At 35.4% G+C, this 19,226-nt stretch overlaps 1 protein-coding gene across 1 annotated transcript in view; it reads left to right on the forward strand.

Moving 5' to 3' along the window:
• The window catches only part of GABRA1 (gamma-aminobutyric acid type A receptor subunit alpha1), a 47,194-nt gene extending 35,665 nt beyond the window's left edge, over positions 1–11,529 (forward strand). The window contains exons 9-10 of the mRNA XM_067566611.1: positions 1,955–2,157; positions 9,240–11,529. Of these exons, the coding sequence (XP_067422712.1) occupies positions 1,955–2,157; positions 9,240–9,548 (512 nt within the window). The 3' untranslated portion in view covers positions 9,549–11,529. The remainder of the gene's footprint in view (positions 1–1,954; positions 2,158–9,239) is intronic.
• The last annotated feature ends 7,697 nt before the right edge of the window (positions 11,530–19,226 follow it).

Below are 19,226 nucleotides of genomic sequence, written 5' to 3' on the forward strand. Positions count from 1 at the left end.
TTACATATGTTTGAACCAAGTCTGGAATTCTGTTTCTTTCTTTTTTTTTTTTTTTAATCTCCTGACTTCACTGAAGAAAAAAAGATATCTCAGAATATTTCACCGGGGCATATTCATACATGCATCTACAAAGAAAAGCACAGCATATATAGATTTATAGCCCTCTTTTAGCACTATAAATAATAACACAAACTGTAGCACAGCAGGATTTACTATACAACAGCAACAAGAGCTCATTAGTTATAAGTGTAAGAAGAGTTTATAAGATCCCTCAGGGAACAAAAACCACATCATCATTAGGTACCAATAATTTAAAATATTGTCATTGATATCTATATATTTATTATCTGGTCCTTTCAGATCTCTGCATATTTTCACTAATTCTCAGCACAGCGGTTATAAACTGTAGCAGATATTTAATACATGAAATGTCTGCAGTTGTCAAGGTAACTTGCGAACATATGATTTGATTTAAATGTCTAGCTTGCACTTCCAAAAATCTGTAGGCAATGTGATAGAAATGCAATCCTCCCACTCTCAGTAAAAACTCCACGGTTAGTTAAAGCAAAATTGTTCTTCCAGCAGGTATGAAGCTCTGCTACTAGAAATGCAAATTATATTGCCATGGTTCTTACTTAACTGTTGCCAAAGCATTACTGTGTAATGGCGCAAAAACCTACATAAAACATCAGTTCAAGTACATGCAATATCATAACATGCAGCTTAATCTATTTTGGACTACATTGGAGGAAGATCTTTTCCAAATATATTCCTGCTACTTCATTCAGCCCCGAACAGGTTAATCAGCAATAAGAACAATTAATGTTCTTTGGTTTTATGGGAAATATCTTATGGTACTGTAACAATGTTACACAAATAAAGTGGAAAGTATCCAATATTCCTTTGTATGCCTAGCTGAACTTTGCATAATTTTGAGTTGTTTTATCTGCAATTATTATATGAAATGAAAGAATTGACAAGATGGAAAAAGACTTGCAACCATCCATATGACTACTAAAATGCTAGGTGACAGCAGGAATTGGGCCATAAATTAACACTTCCTTTAATTCTTCTGTTGAAAGAGGAAATTATGTTGGTCTATAAGTCCAGACAAGTGTACGGCTGTGGTGACTTGCTTCTTTCCGTTTCTTTCCTGTTGGTGGGATGCTCATTAAGTCTGATTTTAAAATAATAAATCTGAGATTTTATTCAATTGCTGAATTTATTTACAATCTAAGAAAGTAGTAAATCAAATCTCTTGCGGTGGAACATAATCTGCTTGACTCCGAGGGCCAGGAAGAAATTTAGCTGGGCACATTATGTTTAATTTTGTCTTTACTGGAGGCATTGCTGCACTGGCTACAATCACAGGCAGGATGCCCGACTACATGGACCAATGACTTCTTGTATAGAGAGTATATATTCTGAGATATAGTGTACAAACTCTTGCCTAAAAGAAACACAAATATCTCATGTAGTTTATTAGTTATTTAATATTACAGATGATTGAGCAAAAGAAATGCGAAATCAGTAACCCCGATAAACACATTTATCCCTCTTCCACCCCAATCCATTTTATTTTTCTTTCCACTGTTATCTTCTTGATTTCTAAGTGGCTCACCACTGAATACCTGACAACTACTTGATTGTGGTCAAGGCCAATAATACTCCTTGGTCATCCACTCAGGGCTGTGTCTGTTGGAGCAGCAATATCTCCTAAAGCACAAACCTCATTTCCACAAGTCAAAAGATCATGATAAAGCACAAACCAGAAGGGTATCTCAAAGATTTTTATTCCTAGAGAGAACCTGAAATTTGATATTCTTTGGTTGGGAAATATATTTCTAATAACAGAAGCCTATGAAAGTATTTTCCTATTTTATTTGTGAATCTATATTGATTAGACAAAATACAGTAACTGACCTAAAGAGACGCTGACATTTTTGCTTTACAGGAGTGACAACTGTCCTCACAATGACAACCTTGAGTATCAGTGCAAGAAATTCCCTTCCAAAGGTGGCCTATGCCACTGCTATGGATTGGTTTATAGCAGTGTGCTACGCATTTGTGTTTTCCGCACTCATCGAATTTGCAACAGTGAACTACTTCACAAAGAGAGGTTACGCATGGGATGGCAAAAGTGTTGTTCCTGAAAAGGTAACATTTTTACTAATAGATAGTCTGTCACATACATTCACATCTATTCATGGCATTTTGATTCTGTTTTTCAATGTAACTTAGATAATAAGAGGCTCCTTACATGGATCTATTGGGCATTTCTGTTCAGGATTTGCTGGTCACACTGTGTGTTGAAATCCCTTGTTGTATGCAAATTATTAGCATGGAAAATGGTTACATAGAGCACCATCAGGATGTGCAGCACTGTGCGGCAAAGAGAGGAAGACACAGTCCCTGTCCCATGTCTCAACTCTAAAGATATAAGTTGGCTGAGGCTAACACTGTGGGAAAGAGAAATAGGAGATTTCAAGCAAGTGTTATATATGAGCCTGTGCATTGTGCATGAGAGCATAGACTGTATAGACAAATATTTAGGTACCATGTAGCCCATACTAGTTTTTTAAACTAGTTTCTGTTTAATGCTAATGATAATTTAAGATGTAATCCTCCTTTTGTAGATAAAAACCATCTGTAACATTTTAGCATTCAGCCATTTAAATTTTGATCTGTTGTGACTGAACTCAGAAAAAATAAATGTGGACTTGAAGTACAAAAGGAATTGTCTCCTTAATGCACGAGCCAGAGAATCTTATGTCTTTTACACAGTGACTCAATATGAATGTAGAAAAACATTGACTGTCTGCCACTTTTTACAGCTAAGTTCTCGAATGGTTTTCTCCATAACACAATTCTCCAACTTCAGTGGGTATTGGTTTGCTCTATGGACACAAAGGGGAAAATCATCATTACTTTATATGGCTCCTATCACTGTAGCACTGCCCAGTTATTTAAAAATAGAAATAACAGTCTCTCTTATTTTTCCTTTCCAGCCTGTAGTAGGAATAGGTTGATTAGTTTTTATGTTGTGTGTCTGTTTGTGAGTGAGAGAGAGACTCAGTGGTCGTGTGGAGTGTCTGTGATTCTGATCCACAGCTCTCTGAAGGCAGTGGATGAATTTTCCTTGCTTTCCATAGACTGTGGATCAGGACCTATTTGCAAGTTTGCATGTAGGAAGGAACTGATGAGGGAAAACTAAGTTAAATAAATGAGGTTTGCATTAAGTTTTCAACATGGTGAAGTCCATGGTCATTCTTGTTTTTTTGCAGAGTGAGTTTCATAGTCTTAAGTCCAACCCCTTTGAAAGCTCTGTTTGACACACTGAAGAACCTTCCCTTATTTAATGATGGTTTAATTGCTCCAAATGTAGCTTTCATGGCAGAGCATGTTTGTGAAAGATCAGCAAGGTGATGTCTCAAGTATCTAGGACTAATACTATGGAGACCTGTAACTATATTTAATGGGGAGCCAGTGCAGAGAGTGGAGCACTATGGTTATTAAGCAGACAGACGTCTGGGTTTTGTATCAGTTGGAGCTTGTTCAGAGAGTGTGTCTTTATTTCTTAATATAAGTTGCAGTGAGCAAGCCTAGAGGTCATGACTGTGTGGATCACCATGGGCCTCATCTATGTCTGAAAGTATGGGGTACATATGTTTTGTCAGTTAGAACTGGAAGCAGACATTTTTTTTTACTGCCATGGCTATTTGGCTCCCAGTAGCTATCTGGGCAACCCAGATTTGCAGAAAGACTTGAACTGGAGGCAGATGCCCTCAGTAATGGGGAATGTAATAGAGGAGAAAAGTTCTTTAAAGCACTTGTCTCCTCAGTTACATCCCCAATTTTAAGGGCATCTGATTTATACCAGCTGAGGATCTGGCCTGGCATATATAAATTTTATATAAAGGATACACAGAGTGGGTATTTTCAGCAGGCCCTTGAATTCTCCAGAGGCTTAATATGTAAGTTCATTAATACAGTGGGGAGGACTGAGCAATGTAGGAGCCAGCAGGTGAGGTCTTGCAGTGAATGCTTATCAGACTTCAAGGTCAGATTGTCAGCCATCAGCGCTAGCTGAACTACAAGGGAATCTCAGACCAGATTCCACAAGAGTGAAAATTACCTATCTATCCCATCTTTTTCTGTGAAAATCAGAACCTATTCCTAGGGCTTTAACCTTAGCAACCAATAAACAACAACGAGAACAAAATGAAACTTTTTCATTATTATTTCTTCAGATTCTTTACTCCAAACACCACATATTAACAAAAATAAAAGAAACCATGTGTAGATGATGCCAGGATCTATTTCATGCAATGTACAATTATACAAAAACAAGGAGGATAGAAGCGACTGTGACTACTATAGAGGTATCTCCCTCTTGAACATCGATGGAAAAGTTGTCACTCGTGTTATGCTCCCTAGGCTGCAATCTCTAGGTGAAAGAATCTCTCCTGAAAGTCAATGTGGTTTTTGCTCACAACACTCCATCCTTGATATGATACTTTTGGTTAAGCAACTGAAAGAGAAGTGTAGAGAAAAAGGAATGCCACTAAACTTAGCCTTTATCGACTTGATAAAGGCCTCTGATATGGCCAACAGCCAGGGCCTTTTTATTGTTCTGAAGAAACTGGTTTATCCCCCCAAATTGTTTAACATCATTAATTCCTTACATCAAGGTATGAGCGCAACTGTAGTGTATGAATACATAGAATCAAATGTCTTTAACATTAACAACGGAGTGAAACAGGAGTGTAACTTAGCCTCTATGCTCTTTAACATCTACTTTTCATTCCTGTTTCTTCATGCATTTAAGAACAGCAATGATGGCATTTATCTTTGAACCAGACTCGATGGAGGCTTGTTCAACACTGCAAGATTTAAAGTGAAAACCAAGGTGAAAGAAATAGTTCTGAGAGATTTCAAGTTTGCAGATGATGCTACATTGGTTGCCCATAGTGAATCTTCCTTGCAAAATCTCTTGGGTAGATGTTCTGCATTATGCAGGAGCTTTGGGTTGACAATTAGTTTCAAGAAAACTGTGATCATGTACCAAGGGGTGGAAGAACCAATATCTGATGTCACTCTGGAGGATAAATCCCTTGAAATTTTCAACAGTTTTTGCTACTTCCATTCTACAATCATCAGGAATCTTGACCTTAAACTGAACTAATAGAATGAGAAACCAGTTAAAATTTTGGGCTATTACAGAAATATTCAAGTGAGATTTGGGGCAGCTGTAGGAAGATGAGTAGCCCTTTATGGCAGTACCACGACGTATGCAAAAATTATATGAAATTTAGAAAGCTGGGAGGAGTGCTCAGGATCCCTTCCAATTTGGAGGGAATATCTGGCACTGGATGCAGCTCAACATGAAGTGGCTATGATCCAGAGAATGGAAGAAAAGAGAGAAAGAAGAAAACAGTGTGCTGTTGGATTCTAACTCAGACAACACATGGATATATGAAATTTGTAACAAGCTGTGTCAGTCTCAAATTAGACTTGTCAGCCATGAGCGGATTCATCAGGCACCTGATTAGACCTCTTACGTGTATACCATGATCCAGTTTGGATTGATGGTTGCCAATATATTTCATGCCTCATTCTTGTCTATTTTATACATGATCTTTTTTCATAATACAAGGGAATATTCAATGAAATTGTAAGACAACAGATTTACTACTGATATCAGAAAAATACTAATACTTTTTTAATATGATAATCTTACACTTCAGAACAGAAGTCACTGTTGTAGACTATGTAGAGATTTTTGAAGATGTTTCTTTTATAAACAGTTTAATCCATAATTGTTCACTATGGGGTTGGGGTTTTTTGTATCTCCCTCTGAAGCACTTGGTAGTGGTCCCTTTCAGAGATAGGACAGTGGACCACTTTTCTGCTTTGATATGGCAATTCTCACATTCCTTAGGAACATACAGTAGCTTCCATAAATTTATTATTATATATCAACTTTTTTGAGAGAACAATACAATATCGTTAATTTACATAGGCAAAACAGAAATGTCCTGATTCATCTTGCACATAACACTGATGCTATTTTAATCTAATTCATGCTTTCATACACATTGACTATTATCCCATTTATTTATTCAGACATATTTCTGATACATTTCCAGTGCTTACCACTAAGGCATCTGCTGGAAAATAAGTAACGTAATTAAATATGTTCTTTTAAACTACTAATAGTTAATATCACTTTGTTATTTAAGAAATCTGCTTTAAAATGACTCTTACTACAAAATTCCCTTGATTTAAGTCCTCTTTTTTGCACTGAAGAGACACTTACTTCAAGCCTTGATAAGAGACAATAAGCATCAGAAGATTCTGGCTATTTTATCTGAAATGTAAACATTAACTAAAGGATTTAGACTGAATTATGCAGAATTGTCACATATGAGAACCGATGATAGTCTTGAAAAACTCAAATTTTGGCAGCATTATTAGTAGAGCTGAATAAATATGGGGGGAGGGGAATCTACGAACATCCATTTAAATTTTGAAAAGGAAGTTTGATTTGAATGGTTGTGTTCATATTTGCTGTTTGTTAGTACTGGAACTTCAGTAGAGTGAATATTTTGGAAAAAATACATTAAGCTTCAGTTTTTGAATATGCACCAAAAAAAAAAAATACAAATTGTGTAGTGGAAAGCAATATCCATAATATTCATATTATTTTGGTTAGTTGGATAAGTCATAATTAGAGAATAGAAATAAAAGCAGGTTACTTTTGTAACTAATTACCAACATAACAAGTAAACATTTACAATGAACTGTATGCTAATGATCTGCACAATTATTTACTGAAGAATATTTCTAAATTAAGTCAAATAATAACTACAGTTTTAATGGCAAATTATTTACTCAGCTCTCCTTATTAATTGTACTCTCAAGTTTGTTATAGTTCCTTTTAAGGGTAATTTAAAAATAATTTTTGGTGGAGGCGAAGTTGCCCTGAAATTCTGAAATCTTTTCTGTTATGTGTAGCAAATAGACTTTTTCATATGGCAATGATACTGGTATCCTAAATAATCAAGACTTATGTTATAATAATCCTAACTCATACATTCCATTTGACATGGGATTCAATTAAATATTAAAATCCCATAAAATGCAACATTCAACAATTGTTTAAAATATTAAAAGATTGTATGGCTCTTGTGTTCCCTAGAAGTTAAGGATCCCCCTATATTCTTTGATATTAATGTAGCAAAGATATTCTCTGTACACTGTGTACTGAATTAGCTGCAGTGAATGCTAAGGAAAGGGAAAAGTCAAGTAAGGCAAACTCATGATGGACAGAAGTTCACAACTTAATAGAATTCAGGGCTCTGATTAGATGTCCTATTACTTTTTCATAAACTTCAATCTGACATAAAATATTGAGATACTTACTGGAGTTAGGTTTTCCTGGCTCAGATTCTTCATAAAATGTAAAACTACAAAATGGCTGTTCTATTTGGTTTCTATGAAACAGCTCTTCAGTTAGCTGGATTTATTACTGCTTACTAGAATACCTCGCTGAGAATGAAACAGGACTGTTTCTGTCCTGAGCAAGTAAGAAAAAGTGAGAAAAAGTAAATTTTGAAATATGAGAGCTGAAACTGCTGATAGAGAAATGACTAAAGTGCTCCCTGATTTTGACTCAAATTTTGGAGTATTTTTTTACATATGGATTAACTGTTTTTCAGCTATTTTTTTCCATCTATTAGGTGGAAATAGTCTGCGGCATTTATATTGAAGGGAATTTGAAGACTTTTCCTCAACCTCAAGGATATATTTTGACTTAATATTTCAGAGAAGAGGGACCTTAGACAAATTTTAAAAGATTTGGCCTTACTTCTAAGAAAGCTTTGATTAATTCCTAGGGGATGGAAAACAAGAAGTCACTCTCCTTTCACCCTCCCTACCCTCCCCCCTTTCCTTTCCCTATCTTTGAATGCCTTTTTGTTCTTTCCTTTTTCTGTTCTCCCCTAATTTTTTGGGAAAAAATCAATAAAATATAAATAAAATAAATATATACAGAATTATATTAGTTTATAGAAATAAAACAATCTGTTAAAGGTTCATTTTTATCTCTACCTTCTTTTTACTATTCCAGGAACACATGATCAGATTTTTGGCAACTGCCCCTTCATCAGTGTCAGACACAGTTTAGAGCCCTTCTGAGCATAGGAATTATTCCATAGTCAGGGGTAACTGGAACACAGTGGTACTTCTCTCTGGCTTCCTCTCCCTTCCACCCAATCTATGCTCCGACTTGTCCCTATATAGAGACTATGCTGGGGATAAGGCTACCTACGACTTTAAGACAGCTAAGACTACCATATACCAGATGAGTTAAAGCCAATTAAAAGGCTTTAAGACTAATTAAAATGATCAGAATGGCACAATGCCTGATCAAGTACCAGGATCCCATCCAGCATGCTTAATATAACTCAGTCACTTTCTACTGAGCTATAAGCACTTTTAAAATATCAGAGTTCTAGGATGTTCTGTGAGATATATGGATATTTTTTAAAGGACTGGGAACTTACAATTTTATAGCTCCCACACATTCTGAATGAAACACCAACCATTCCAACTCGGATAGTTCAATGGTAACCTGCAAAAGGCATCATTAAGACTCCAATATGTCCAGCCCCTTAATACAAATGCTGAGGTTCCAAGTATTTTGCTCAATAGGCATCTAGAAGCTGTTTGTTAGGTTCCTTTTAGGCATTCTCTTTCAGTGGGAGGAAGGTGAAAATGATAGGTTTATGTATGCATTGTGTTGGAACTCATGAAGCATTATTTGTTTGGTATCTGAATGACAAATTTGGAAATAGTTTTATAATGGTGGCATCCTTGGTATCTCTCAAACTCAATATATTTTTATTCTAGTCATAAAGCTCATTTGATTCAGAAGACAATGAACTATGTTTAGTTTGCTACTGTTTGAGTAATATTGCAGATATTGCTTTGCTTCACTATCAAAAATAGCATATCCTAAAATGGATCTGTTATTCTAAATGCTTTTGGGAATTAATTGGTTGATTTCTTTCTAGGAAAAGTAGTTAAAGTGAGAGTAGAATGGTTTACGGAAATCACACTAGTTTGTCCAATTTAATTTCAGTATGTAGCAACACCACTTTTTTATGGTACATTCCCACAGGATTATCTATTGAAAAGGTAGACAAGAATAACATTTTATGTTTTTCTTTCCCCAGCCAAAGAAACTGAAGGATCCTCTCATTAAGAAAAATAACACATACACAGCAGCAGCAACAAGCTACACTCCTAATATTGCCAGAGACCCTGGGCTGGCTACCATTGCTAAAAGTGCAACAATAGAGCCCAAAGATGTTAAACCAGAAACAAAACCAGCAGAACCCAAGAAAACTTTTAACAGTGTCAGCAAAATTGATCGACTATCAAGAATAGCTTTCCCACTGCTTTTTGGAATCTTTAATTTAGTCTACTGGGCAACTTATTTAAACAGGGAGCCCCAGCTAAAAGCTCCAACTCCACATCAATAACCCTGTTAACTCATGTAGTATTGTTCAGTCTTTTGTACTGGGAATTGCTTTCAGTTTGACACACAGTAATTCCCATTTGCTTCATTGCCTCTGTCTTAAAGAAAATGAAGGTTTCCTTATTTTAAAAAAAAAGTATATATATTTAAAAAAAAAAGAAAGAAAGTAACCCTGTATAATAGGGCCATAACAATGTGATGTGTACACCTGGGAACCATGATTTTGAAGAAGGGAGAGGAAACGTTCAGTAATGAAAACAAATTCTAAACCATTTGTAGATAGCTTATTACGGAATGTCCCAACAAAGATACTGTACATGTACGTGAAATATTTTTATGCATAATAATTGTGGGGGAAATTTCTCAATGATGTTCATGTTGCACATACTGCAGTGTACTTACCATTTACTATGCACTGTTTACGTTGTATTCTTTTCAAGGCTGTAAAGCTTTCAATGTTGTCAAATTTCATAAGATACATTATATTTCCAGCTCTTTCTCTCCTCCCACCCCCCCCCCCCCCGATCTCCAGTCACTGGTCTTATAGTATTAACTGTTCTTTAAAGAAAAGGAAGTCTGCATACTCTAGGGACACTTTATCACTGTACAGCACATATGATTCAACGGTAATGAATGCTTTAATCTGCTGTTTTAAGGCAGTCTTGTTCTAAGCATTAATTTGTCACTACACTAGACATGAAATCAGTTGCACTATTAAGTGCAGAATTCAAATGCCCTTTACCACATGTGTAATCAAACCAACACCTGTATGCTTTTACAGATAGCTTTTATTTATTAACGTTTTAGAAAGAAAAAAAGTTTTGCAAGCTCTAGATATGTTGAATGTATTCTTTTATAAAACCGTACATTAAAAAGCTTTAGATTAAAATTTATGGATAGCAGAAAGACAAAATATAGTATTTAAATAATGTATGTAAATATGCAGCATGAGATTGTACTTTTTTACTTTTTTAAAGTTGTGTTCTTAAAATATTGTGTAGGGTTCATCTATCTTAGCTCTTAATATGTTGTTAAATGCTAAAGGAAACATATTTAGAGCCTGCATTAAAAAGTCAGCGGTACTGGAAAGACTAGAGAAAGAAAGAAAGAAAGAGCTTGGAGTCAATTTCATTTGTAAAGTGGTTAAGTGTAAAGTAGTTTGCAATTTGATAATGCCATCCAATGTATACTATTAGATAAATGACTGGTCTGCTCAGGTCATACATAAATACTAAAATATGGGGATATATATAGTAGGTAAAACTGGTAAAATACTTGTTAAGACAGAAAAATCATCTGTATATTACTGCTATATTTGCTGATACATAACTGTTACAATAAGTGATGTAATATATGTAGCATTCAATACAAAAAAATCATATTCAAAAGAATGTACAGGAAAATAGATTTTATTGAGTAAACTTACTACATTTCATTTTTACTGTAGCAATATATTTGTAGGAACAATATGTAAGGGCTTTAAATACAAGATGTCCATTTTGCAGGTATGGTATTCCCTTTAAAACAATTCTAGTTAGTTTCATTACTGCTGAGAACTTCTTAGAAATATAAACTTCCGAAAAAGATTTTTTCAAAGAGATTGAGAGATTGATGAATTTTTGCAAGCATTAATTCAGAATCCATAGAAGATAGTACTGAATGAATTTAAAAACAATGCCAGATGAATCTTCAGCAAAATAGTCAATGAGACAGTCAAGTTTCATAATTGTGTTTCAGGCAATGTTTTATAAACTCTTTCTCAATAAGTCAAGAGGTTACCACTCACAAGCTACAAAAAGAAATAATTGATGTTTTATTTAGAAGAGACGATTTTTTAAAATAATGCTTCATTGTCTAACATTTAGTCCTGTCTAAACTTGATGAGCTAACCTGATTGGAGCTTATTAAAGGGGATGTTTCATCTTCTGGTTCATGTGTAGATATATGTATAGAAAAAAAAATAAAATATGGCTCTTTAACTTCTGTGTACTTGTTTATCTTGTTATTTTTGGCATTAATCTAGTGTGTTCATTTAGGGTATTTTACCTTCCTAGCTGTTCATAGCTACTTTTTGGTCTGCATTTTGCACATTAGATGTGAATATTACTTAATTAGTCTGCTTTTTGCTATGCAATGACTGCATTATATCACCTCTTAGTTTGTTAGTCTATGTGAATAGTATTATACTGTATAAATTTGATTGCACAGTTTATCAAATACAAAATATTCTCTATGTAGCTTTTTTACAGTGCTTTGCTAAACCATGTAATAATAGTAAGTCTTCCTTGAAAATAATGATACACTCTTATAGAGGACAGTTTCTGTTTACTCCTGGGATAATTTTAAAAAGATGACATTGAATGTTTATTGCACCTCAGTGCAGTAATGTGGCAATAAAACCTAAATCTAATAGAGGTTGTTTATGGCAGAAGCATGTATTTGCTTTACAGAGTTTAGCAAAAGCTCTTTATTTTATGTCAGACTGTAATTCTATTATAATAATAAAGATAAAAATGTTCAATAATGAAAGTGAATGTTTTACTTTTTTTTTTTTTTTTTAAGTTACTGCTTTGTACTTTACTGCTTGAGAAACTGCTGTTCATTCAGAGCTCTTAGTTTCTGTGTATTTGGAAATGAATGAGGTTCTAATAGATGTAAGTGTCTGCACAATGTTTTTCAAGGGACACAAGTAGTATTAGAACAGTTTCTGAAATATGATTTTACATTTAAAAAAAAAAATAAAGCCCACACAATGTTCTTCCAACAAAGCAATACAATGCACGAGATGAACAAGTGATTTAGGTTTGCTAATATCATGGTGATGGATATGATACAGAGCCTAAATAGAACAGACAATGTCACAGTTAATAAATTTTATTTTAATAAATACTCTATGTGATGGAATATGGACAGATTAACCAGACAGATGATGGGAGAAACAAAACAAAACAAATGCTGAAGATTTTAATACAGACCTCATGGTCTGGTAAAATAAAACAAAACAAAAATGCAGATCCAATGGAGACTTTGGGCCAGATCCTCAGCTGGTAAGTAGATGTTCTTCATTTATTTTAACTGGTTGTGTTAAGAACATTCTCGCTAAGTTGTACAGACCAAGTCCTGAAAACTTTGTTCAAGTCCTCATTCTACATGGAAAAAACCCAAGTATAGGAAAAGAAATTGCATGGAGTTTGAAACCTCTGAGGTTTTCTTGAATTCCTCTGTCAGGGGAAGCAAAGTGTTCATGATTTGTTCATCTGTGGGAGAAAGGAGATAAATCCATGGATTTCCTGATATCCATGTTGATCTCAAGGGATTCGCAGCAGTAAAAAAATATCCACATGTTGTTCGGCCTCACATAGTAACTGCCTGTCCTTGCAATCATAGCTCTCATGTGCTATTCTAAATGCGCTAGCCCCTGGAATCCCCATAAGGGGAGTCCTCAACATGGAGCAGAAAGCAGAGCAAGTTAATGTAGTTTTGTATTCATTTACTCTTTCTCCTGTGTTTTTAGAGTGAGGGAAATCCAACTCAGTTCCCCATCCCTAGCCTCTCTCTTCCAACTCCATGTTGCTAGAATCCCATGGAACCCACACAGAAGACTTCCTGCAGGATTGAAGCCACAGCATTGGAATTCCCCATACCCCTGAGTACAGATTCTCTTCCATGTGCTGGTGGGCAGGGGAGCATGGATCATCAGTTTTTACTTTGTCTTTACTCAGACCATCTTAAGCAGGAGTTTGCCAGAGTTAGAATAGAGTAAAGATGAATGAGAACATCAGGATCTGGCTCCTCAAAAATCAGGGTGTGGTACTCAACATTAAAGGGATGAAGAACAACACCAGCAGCAAATGCATTCACACAGTGTCATAAAACATTCCAGGTAAAACTCCATGGCATTCTTTGTTACCTTTGATTTTGTAACATTGCATCAGTGGGCCAAATTTTCTCAGTTATTCCCAATGCAACCTCCTTCAAAGCTGCTACAAGAGTGTAACCTAGCAAATTATGACCCAATCTAAAAGCTCTTTATATCTCTTCTTCTATGGTACTTCTCTTGGCAAGAGAACAAAAAGGTGCTCCTCCGCTTTGTCTCTTCTCCGCCCCTCCTGGCTGGAGAGAGGATGGATGATGGATCCTGATGGCTCTAGTCCATCAACTCAGCCCTATTCCCATTGCCTTGTTTTTTTCAGATAGTGTGGCCATATTCTGCTTGTTCCAACCATATTTATGGATCACCTGACAAGAGATATGTGGTACCTCAAAAACTTGCATGGAGCTATAGAGCCACAGGATAAGAGCCACTGGAACAAAATCTTCATATGAACAGCCCTTCACAGAGGCTGAGCTCCTTCTCTCTGCCTTCTTTTACTCACTGCCAACTTGGTAAACAATATGAGGTTATGAAACACATTAGCAGCTTTAAAAAAGGACTTACATACTTCAGGCAGCAGAAGTACAAATAGAGAACGTCTTTCAGCTTGTCTTGTGGATCTGAATGACTGTACAAATAAATTAGTGTGACTGAGGAAAGTTAAACTTTCTCAGGAGATGGAAAAATATCTAAGCAGTGCATTAAAACAATAAAACCTCAATATTTCTGCAGTCTTTCTTTGGAAGATTTGCAGCAAAAATCCTCCTGTTATACATAAACATTACATAGCTTAAATAAAAATGTGTATGCAGTCTTAGTGCATGAATTTTGCAAGTGAAGTGTATTATCAGCCTGTCAAGCTGTTGCTGTCATGTTACATCTGATTACAAACAATGTTATATACAAGAAGAGAACTAAAAGCCTCCAAATGACAAGATTCTACAGGCTCATTTTTGTCTAGCTACCGGCCCATCTAAGCAGACAGAATTATTTTACTGATGTTTATAAACTCCTTTGATTAAACTGCTTTAGGGCATTTGAAAATGTTTTGAGTGGATTTTGCACTCACAGAGCAGCTGTCTCTTGCACACATTTCTCCAAAGAACTAGAGCCATTTTACCTTAAAAACCTTTCAAAGACACACAAAGGGCACTGGTTTTTGAATGTGCTATCAAGAGAAGAAAGACATGTTCAGTGAACTCTGGCTTTCTGAAGTCAAACAGATTTTGAACCTCATCCATACAAATAGAAATGGTGCATTTCCTGTCAGGTTCCCTCATATGTTAAGTATGCTTCAGAATTAACCAGAGGCCATGCAGGTCTATCTGTGAAGGACCAAGATATCTGAGTTTGTCTAAAGGCAATTTTTGTTGATGTTTGCCTAGAATATGCCTCTCTTGCTTGCCTGACTGAGGCTTAGATTTGATTTTATTGGTCATTCAGATCTAATGCAACCACCTATTTCTATCTTACTGAAAAAATGCATCAGATCTATATGATTAGTGTAAAATTGCTAAAAACAAAATGAAAAAACCCTCCTTAAGACTTTTACTTTACTATTTCTCTACCATCAACGACTAGAGTACAGTACCTCAACATAAATGGGATGTTAGTTATCAGAAGTGCTCTCAATTCTAAAAAAAACCTGTTAATGTAAGAAATTTACCACAGGGTTATGATAAATTCCAGCCCAAAATTAAATAAATGAGAAAGTGATATGTTGAAATAAAGCCAGGAAATAAATCTCAGTGAAGTTATAATAGAGAGATATTTATTTTCAATCGTAATATTCTATTTTTTTTTATTAAATGCCCTATAAAAACAGAGAACTGGATTTCAGCTGAAATAAAAGGCATGTTTTAAAAAATATATATATCTCCTCAGTCTGAAAAACAATAAGGCCATAGTAAAATCTCTGCCAGTAGTTATTTACTATTGTAAGACAATAGAAATAATCTAACAAAGCAAGATTTGTTAACAAAACTTTCTCAGAAAAAATTAATAGGCAAGCTCCTCAGCTGGTCTAAGTTGCTCAACTCCATTGCCTTCAATGGAGCTATGCCAATTTATACCAACTGAAGATTTGGCTGAGGGTGATTAAGCTAAATATTAACTGTCTCTTCCTGTGAAAAAAACTTACCAGGCCAGAAAACTGACGGGAATGGAGTATTGCCCAGAAACTCCACTAGAGAAAGCTCAGAGGGATTATGAGAGATGAAGAAGAGGCTCAACCTCCCAATGGTGTGTATCCTTTGAATTCAGGGAAAGAAACCCCCATCCCATGGATGTAGAGATGACTAATAGATGAAGAACTGACCCCCACTCTGTACTGCTCCATTGATCACCACGGGTATCTCAAAATCACATGAAGATAAATGTGAAACTTCGTGGAAATAATTAAATTTTGCTTCTGAATTCACTTGAACATAAAAGTCAAAATGACACTTCAGCAGCACAGAACCATACACAACTGAACTAAGCCAGACTAAATCATGTGAATGAAAAGCTGAATTCTACATAGTTCTCCTAGTTCACTTGCTCATTTACTCATTATGGCCTTCCAATGTTCCTTTAGATAAAAAATGTGCCATTAAAGTCTTAGGACAAGGTTCTCAGCAGTCTTAATTAATATGTGGCTCTATTAACTTTCATAGAGCTATGCCATTCACACCAGTTGAGGACATGGCCTTTGACGCTTATCACTTGCACTAGTTACATTTATCACAATATTTGTGAGCATCCGCATTCTAAGTATCAGAAATACAGTAGATGCCATAAGCAAATACTGCAGCATGCTAAATATTCAGATTTCAATAGCATCCACTGTGCAGTATTTCTAAATACAATACTTAAAACAAAATGAAAGGCAGAATTTTCATAATTGAATGCACAGAGTTGGCATCTAAATTCAGGCTTATGCACTTACTGCGAATAGGCTGCCTATTTTCAGAGGTGTTGAGCTCCCTCCACAGTTCCAGTTGATATTACCAGGGAACTCAATGAGTTCATTCACTATGGATCTCGTATTAGTGCAAACTGGGTGCTCTCTGAACATCAGAGCACTGCAACTTATCCTATGCCCTTTTGACTGAAAAAGCTGAGTTTGGCTACAAATACCCTTCATTCACTATGTGTTTTAGAGGTTTAAGGACCTTATTCTTCTGCATGAAGTTCCCAAACAACAGTCTCAGGGTTTGTCTACCTGGATCAGTAATAAACACTGTGGATGTGTGATTTCTAAAGCACATTGTGTTGCACTTTAATTGTTTCATATAGACCCTCCTGATCTGAACTAAAAATTCCCTAAAGTATTTTAACATAGTGCTGTTTGAAGCAGAACTTTTGGTTCCCCAAATCAGCAGAGTCTTTACAGACCAATTAATGTGCAACACTTTACTAAACTTTTGAAATCACACCTCTGTAGTGTGAATTACTGCTCTGTGCAGACAAGCTGCAATACTCAAGCTGTCTAATTAAAAGCAAGATTTAGTAAGGACAAAGAAAATCAGTTAAAAACAAAAGAAACATTGTGGATAATATATCTAATTCAATACTCTGAAAAACCCACCCAAATGTGATTCTTAGCTCTAGTCCTAAAGGATAAAAATAAATAAATAACTTACAGGTAGGGTTTTCAGAACTTCTCCACACTGGCCTACTCTTGTCAAAATCAATGGTAAAACTCAAATAGACTTTGATGGGAGCAGAGATAATCCAATGTTGTGTGCTCTTGAAAATCTCACCGAATATTTCTAGAAAGTCCTTACTCTCCAGTGACTTCTTGGCCAGCCAGTCTGATTGTTTCTCATCCTCTTGAACCATTGAGATTTAATATAACTCCCACACTTATAGTTCATGATATTGGATTCTGTGCTTCCCCTCTCACACTTGATGTGGCGGGTGACTGTAGTTTGGGATAGAGGCTAGGGAAATGGAAATTGTAACAAAATGTTCTTTTCAAGGTGAAGCTGCTTCTTGCCAATTTAGAGGAGACAGGTGCTTGCTGTGTATAAAGACTTGTTAGGTTGTTTTGACAATGTGGTCTCACTTTTTTACTTCAGACACTTCTGAGGCAACCAGATTATTAACATTGAATTATTTACTGAATTCACTATCAGACTGAGGGTATCACAGCATATCAACAATACATTATGCATAATCTCTTGCATGAGAACCAAGTTTTTAAAGGATGAAGCTTTAACCTATTTTTTCTTCAAATTCAACAAAATTCAAACTCAGGGTTTCCACAATGAAAGATCAATGTAATAAGATAACCTCTCTAGCATATTACAGTATCATGTTTAAAATGCATGTTTACCCTGCTTTTGTGCTCACACCCACAAAACACCATTCTTATAATGAAATTAAGAATGCTGGTATATGTCAGGGTTCTGAGAATATATTTAATTGGCTGCGTTCTCAGATATCAATGGAATTGTGGTGATTTATACCAGCTAAGAAACTGGCTCATTCTCTTTCAAGGATGTTTATGTTAAAAAAAATTATCAACCCAAGAAATTCAGAAGTAAGGATGCATTTCCACAAAAAGCTTCACAGTCACACACTGCCCTGGTAGAGCTAGGACAATGTATAATTCTTAGAGTATTTCAGCAAGTATTGCATAATTTGATTTTAACAATTTGTCTTAAGAAGGTCTGTGTATTTGGTTAGATATCTTGTATGTAATTTGTTAATTAAGAATATACAATGCTTCTTCATTTGAACTTTTTACTCTTATGAAGGGAACAGAGCACATCTGCTTTAAATCTGAGAGTGGTTATCCTTACATGCTTAGTGCCAGAATGCATAACCCAAGTATTTTGGATGTTTGTATAGAAAGTGAATCTGTAGTGGAGTGCATTTTGAAGTAAGTTTACTACAGCAAATCTGTAGGGAGTACAAATTCTATTGCAGCATTGCAACAATTTGGCATCAGATTAGGATTCTATGGCTCTCGGTAGCCACTTTAATTATGGATATGTATACCGTTGCTACGCATTTTACATCGGGTTTTCTGACTGTATACAGTCCAGATTTGTTCATGTTAATATATGCACCTAATGTGACTAATCTGACCAATGTCCTGTTTTATATAGTTCCTCCAGTCAAAAAGGATCCCAAAATATTTCACTAATACAGAAATATTCAGGTTTGACTCACCAGCCACAGAAGTTAACCCACATATGGAATGAGGAAAAAAAAAGAAAAGAAAACACAGAAGTACTATACAACAATTTAGAATGCGAAGTGAAGAAGAATACTATTAGTATCTGTGGGAGCTATTTAAGCAGGCAGCATTTATTTACCCAATTTGGATTTGTGCCAGGGAACTGGATTCAAACATCCTACTCTTGCAAAAACTGCCATAGGATGTGAAGTAGTAAACAGTCATGACCTCAGTTTCATGTCTCTTCTATAAGATATAAAAATTTTCCTGAAGTTACATTCACACTAATATTGTGGTTTGAAACTATCATTATTATATAATAGAGTTTGGGATTTATACTGGAGATTGTTGTATAGCAATGTGGTACCATGAATAAGATACATTAGTTTCACAAGTTAATTATCATCCCAACACAACAGGCTATAATAAAGGCAATAGAAATACCAGCTTGAATTTCTAGTAAATCAGTGATGCTGTGTAGTATTTTCATCAAATTATTTTGGAACCAGACAGTGTTTATCTTGTGCCACCAGTAAAGAAAAAAAAATCGATCTTAAGCATAACCTTTGCTTTAATACAAAGTAAAAGACATCAAAATCAAGAGCATTAATTTTGATAAGGTCTTAGATTTCATTTTTTCT

Source organism: Emydura macquarii, unplaced genomic scaffold, assembly GCF_026122565.2.
Source record: "Emydura macquarii macquarii isolate MOO-44397 ecotype Brisbane River unplaced genomic scaffold, CSIRO-AGI_Emac_v2 contig_2768, whole genome shotgun sequence".
Classification (NCBI taxonomy): domain Eukaryota; kingdom Metazoa; phylum Chordata; order Testudines; family Chelidae; genus Emydura; species Emydura macquarii.